At 38.6% G+C, this 5678-nt stretch overlaps 1 protein-coding gene across 1 annotated transcript; it reads left to right on the top strand.

Moving 5' to 3' along the window:
- Nucleotides 1–257: 257 nt before the first annotated feature.
- Nucleotides 258–1302, top strand: Bm7709 (Uncharacterized protein; the record flags this gene model as incomplete). The annotated part of the gene is made up of 2 exons (XM_001899695.2): nucleotides 258–311; nucleotides 1102–1302. The coding sequence occupies 2 exons, from the start codon at nucleotides 258–260 to the stop codon at nucleotides 1300–1302; spliced, it is 255 nt and encodes an 84-aa protein (XP_001899730.2).
- Nucleotides 1303–5678: the final 4376 nt, after the last annotated feature.

Raw genomic sequence — 5678 nt, 5'->3', positions numbered from 1 at the left:
TCAATGAGTGTGTGTATGTTTGTGTGTACGCTTGTGTGTTGGTGTGGATGAAGAGGATTGTTTGTGGTAGATATTCTCGACAGGAGATACCCAGATCTCGGGTAGGTTGAGAGAAAAAAGGAAAAAAGAAGGACGTCTTCTTAGCAACGAGGACACATGCCTGTGCAGAATCCTCATCCTAAATTCATTTAAATGTATTTTTCAACTTAGCGAGAGAGGATGGGCATGCTAAGAGCTACCAGAGAAGGAGAGTGATCATGTGTCGAAGACGAACAATGGATGGGCAGGCATTGCGGGTAGTGCCGTTCCTTGTTAGTCGACGCCCCCAACGAGCTCCGTGCTCCATTTGCACATACACAATACATACATGCATAGACACTACACACATTCGCAGACACACACAGACATGCAGAGAGACAGGCAGGCTTGTGCATACAGTGTCGAAGGGACGGATTCATTTGGTGGGGTGGAAAGGAATGTGTCGTTGATTTCTTGCTCGACTCGCTCTGCCCGAAATCGCAGATTACCCACTATTTTGCCCGCACGAAAGCCCGTTGTAACCATTCCCCATTCCGGTCTCGTCGTGATCCCTCTGGAAATTCCGTGAATCGAATTCCTTCACTGCACATGTCGAAAAATGCTGTTTACCTACTCTTCTGGCCTTACTTGCTCATATGTCACATTACTGTAAACCATAGCACATGGCTCACTAATACATGTAGTGAGCGCGTGTTCGTGTTTACGTCTGTACGTGAGTGTTACGTGTACATATCTATAAATGCACAAACATATATCTGTATGCGTGTGTGTGTGTGTGTATGTGGGCCAATCGGACAGGCATATTATGGAGGATGAAGTGGTGAACATATTCTCTAGATAAGGCCCCATGAGTGCTGCACACACACATCAAAATGCAGACTGACATGCATTTCTAACCGAAACGGACAGACGTGGTGTCCGCTTGCTTTGATACAGACACAGACACATACGTAGCATACATAGATAGAGAGACGTACATAGAGAAATAGATAAGCATCAATCGATAGATAGAGGAGGACTCAATGGTTTGAGCTACAGTGTATCGTTGTCTGCAGACTATAGTATGGGAGAAGGGAGACGTATTGTGATTGGCTGCGTGAGTTGGGAGTTAGGGAAGGGAGAGGAAGGCGTGGTTGTATGCCCCGCCTCTACGCCATGGCATGGTATAGCGTTGTTGTTGTTGTTATTGTTGTTGCTGCTGCTGCTGCTGCTGCTGTTGCTGCTGCTGTTGTTGCTGGTGCTGGTGCTATGCTATTACTATAGTGAATGGCATTTTGATGTGGGGTAAATAAGTGGGTAAATGAATGAGTAGATGGGTAGGCCTAGGGGAAATAAGCTCGAAAGACCTCGTATTCCCTTCGTTAACTTAAATTTGTTTCACTGACGAATTGAGATGTCACTTCACATAACTAACCTACGCGTTAAGAATATGTTTGTGGGAAATGGCTGACACACGCTTTTAGGAAAGGTGACACTAGAACTAGATAAAGACAAAAACTATCACAAACTGCTGACAATCCATCTTTAGTATTCATTGCACTTTTCCAGAAATCACTCATTTAGCTACTATATTCTTCAAACTTGTTTTCCGGAGAGTAGCATACGGTGGGTATTCTCACTGAAATTGAATGGAAGAGATGGGAATCGCATTTTGTAAAGGAGTTAAAATGAGAAGTGTTCGGTTCCTTTTGTCGTTTATTGCAAATATATAGAATTATGAATGGTTGGGAAAATCAGGATAGGAAAAGATGGAGTATTTACCGGAGTGCAGGTGGGCATAATTACCCAAGGATAAGTATGGCGTTATGCTATCTGTCCATTCTTCTACACTAAAAAACTTTCTCACTTGGCTCTTTTTTCATACGCTCCACTGCGTACATTCTATCCTTCTTCCTCTTTGTACTCCCAACAGATTTTCACAAATTTCTAATTTTTGAAAAGGCCCTCTCATCTTGTACTCTCAGTCTCTCCCCATTGATTCGCCCCTCCTCCTCTCAACTCTCCATGTTTAGGACGAGTGCATGGGTGTCTGTACTGCAAGGTAACGTAACACACCGGTCTATTGCACGATTCTTCGGGGTCTGTCGCCCCTCCCGCCCCACTTACCATAAGTCCTTCCTTTCTTCCCTCAGTCTTACCCACCCACCTGCATCATCTTTCACCACGTGTTAGCTTTTCGTTGCTGCAGCTGCAGGACGCTACGGCCATTCTTCATCCTCTCTTGCAGCAGCACTGTCAAAGTGAAATCAGGTGCAATCCCTGCATCCCCGCTGCCCCCGCTTCTTTCCTTGCCCTCCTATCCTCTTCTTTCCTTTCTGCGTGTATGTATGTATGTGGTAGTTTCCCTTCCAAAAGCATCAGAAATCTTTGGTCTTCTTTCTCTTCATGTGGTGATGGCGTGTTTTTTCGTTGTCATCCCGATTCGTTTGCAGTATGATTATTTGTGTGGGTTATTTGTTCCCGAAATAGTGTCTTGCAGGCAACTACTGGGCAGCTTAAACAGCAACGGACAGATTTGACGATATAGGTCCGTTGGGCGCGTGGGGGCAGCGGAGAGGGGTGCACATTGTACTGAATGACAACACACACACACACACACACACACGCAATTCTCTCATTCTCTTCAGGTCGAGCAGAACTGATCCATCACTTATGCGTCTGTTCTCTTATTTGGCTATAGCATTCCCTCCAGGGCTTTACTCCACTCCTCAGTCCTATCAGCCACTCGTTATCATCTCAGTGTTAGGCTACAGCCAGAGCCCTTGTCCTCCTATTTTCAGGTCATATTTCATCTTTTAAGTTGTCCTGCTGATTTGATAATACCAATGCAATACTAAATAAGCGTATGATGCGGTGCAATATAGAGTATCCTTTCATTTTCGGCTGATTTCAATATGTGATGAATGAATGATCGAACCGTCTTTCCTAAATAAAATAGGTGAAGTAACACTGTGAAAGTTTCATGGAAGGGAGAACATTGAGATTTTTCACAAGTTAAATTGATCATGTAATTGAGTAATTAAAGGTTAGTGAAAACTGTAAATGGTAGTACGATGTCCACGATTTCTTTAAGGATTAGGTTGCTTTAGTGTAACGAACAATCAAAAACTGTTGCATTTGTCTTCAAAACCATAGAAATCACATCAAATTGAATGAGAAAAATAACTGTTTAAATAATTTTGTTGCTTTATAACAGTTTTGGACTTCATTTCTAACATTTCTATTGCTATTTCTGTAATTTTGTGCTTTGATATTTGATCTGTTCACCCCGTCATAGTACTTATAGCTGAGAAGTGTCAAAGCATGTTTGCACATGAATGAAAATTTTGCTGTTTGATTGTCACAATTAAAATCCTATCTATTAATTTCAATTAGCTGCTGCGGATTGAAGCGAGCTTGCTGATAGTTACAAGTTAATATCTTAAGCTTGTGTTGAACGACATGTATAACCTAGTTAAAGTACATTTGCGCCATCACTGATACAATGATAATTCCACTCAATTTTTGACTCATTTCCTTAATCCATTCCTTCATTTGTATTTTCCGAAGGTTATTTCTGACTCCACTTGCTTATTTAAGGCTTATCCTAGTTTGATTTACTCTACAAGCCTAAAACTTACACAGTGTATAGTTTACGTATAATTTGTGCTTTGAAAACTATACACAGTTTCTTCTCTTTAGATTTTAGTATAGGAAATTTATAACACGTGTTAATTATACACTCCCTTAAATGCATGTGCTCATTTTCTGCATCTGCTCTTAGCAAACATTGATGAGGAATCTGCAAAATTTGAAGAGGTGTCAACGATCCAACTAGTAATGTTGAATTTTTGTTTGTCATTTAAATTTAACTTTCCAGTTATTAGTTCCATCGTCGCTCATCTTCCGTTGCTGAAAAATCTCTATGATGCATTTTGCTTTGATATCATTATTAGTTTATAATCTGAGAAGTGTTCTTATCATTATCGTCAAGTTCGCTTTTCACTAATCTTGTCGAAGTTTAAGCTCATAATTAGTGCAATATTTCAGATACACTGTCATCTTAGGGATTGTCACACACATTTTTATTCATTATGTCAGACAGGAACCTTTTCATTTTCTGTTACAATGAATAATTCGATTACAGTGAGTAGAACATTTTTCCTGGTAAAATTGAAATCATTCTTCCTAATAAATAAGGCTTAGGACGTGTGCTTCAGGTATTACACATAGGTTATCTGCTTAACGACTGCTAAGGTTGCCTTCTTGTCACAATACGTTTTGTCCTAATTACTTGCTATAGCCTTTTTGAATCTTATGGAGGCGATTATTGATTAGTTAGAAGGCGAATGAATATTTCAACTGTAAATTGCCAAGTGCGCTTGGCTATCAATGGAAAATGTCGTTTTGCACTGACATAAATTTTAATTTGCTAATCGGTCGATGACTGTTGGCTGGTCGAGAGTGCTGTTTGGGTCTCAGGTCGCGTAATCATTGATCATTACATAGTCATTTTTTCTATGTGAGCTTTCTTATAAAGTTAAGAAGAAAAGCATTTGATATCCTTCAAATTCAGTGAAGCTTTCCCTTTCCTTTTCATGAGTGTCATGGTAAGGCGATTTCATTTAGAAAAGTAACAATAACGCTGAAAAGCTATTTTCTGCAGCAATATTTCCAGTTATAACGTATATTCCTGTCTTTATCTGTTTGTTAACATTTGATTGGTTTGGATTTTTTGTTGAAGTTTAGTAAGAAAAATTTAATTATTGGATGTAAGAAGGAAACAGTTCAAAGAGCAAGTAATATATTTTCTGTTTGATTTATTATCTTCTACGGAAATTTTCCAATGCACTATTGTCTTGCATTTAGTATCAGTTTTTATAAAGCGGAAGGTTTTTGCAAATTTTGCAACCGATGAAGGAAAAAATGTAATTATTAAACATTATATCATAAACTTTCTGTTGCCTCACCTCTTTCTGATTAACTGTTTTACAAGAGAAGAACGCCATCCATATATTTGGAACTGAACTGAAATGTGCATTTGCTGTTTGTTTCCGATCCCTATTATTATTCCAGGTTTGAGACTTGTGTTTCGAATACTAGAACTTTGGTTTAGATTACTCATACATTCTGCATCTTAAAGATCGATTATATGAAGATGTAAAATTGACACTGCCTTCGGTGAGTATCATATGAGCTTGAATGATACGGCAGTGTCAGATGTGAAATTCTCGCTTGAGATGTTACTCAGATTTCATACAAAGCAGGTAATATTAATAAAGTATGGTAATAACCATAAAAAATTGTAGTAAGTAAATAAGGCTAAAATAGTTATTTGACTTATTATTCTACAGCGACATAAAGATTTCATCAAATTTCACGAAGTAGGTGTGATTTAAATATATTTAAAAAGAAAAATTAGTAATTTCAGAGACTTCCAAGAAACTTAGTCATTTGTTAACTTTCTTTTTCTTTTTTGTCTTATTCCATTTTCTCTTTCTCGAATTTTCTGGTGATCAAGGTTAACAGTTATCTTTTCATAGAATATGATGTATCGAACAAATGATTAGGTTTTGCTGTGCGACGACGTTTAGTAACTAGAACCGTTCTCCTAATGTGAAATAATTTTTAATCACTGATTTGTAAATTAATTTTCAGTT

This window comes from Brugia malayi (assembly GCF_000002995.4).
Source record: "Brugia malayi strain FR3 genome assembly, contig: Bm_v4_Chr1_scaffold_001, whole genome shotgun sequence".
NCBI lineage: Eukaryota > Metazoa > Nematoda > Chromadorea > Rhabditida > Onchocercidae > Brugia > Brugia malayi.
Note: the sequence above shows the minus strand (reverse complement) of the source record. Positions and strands in the feature narration are given on the sequence as shown.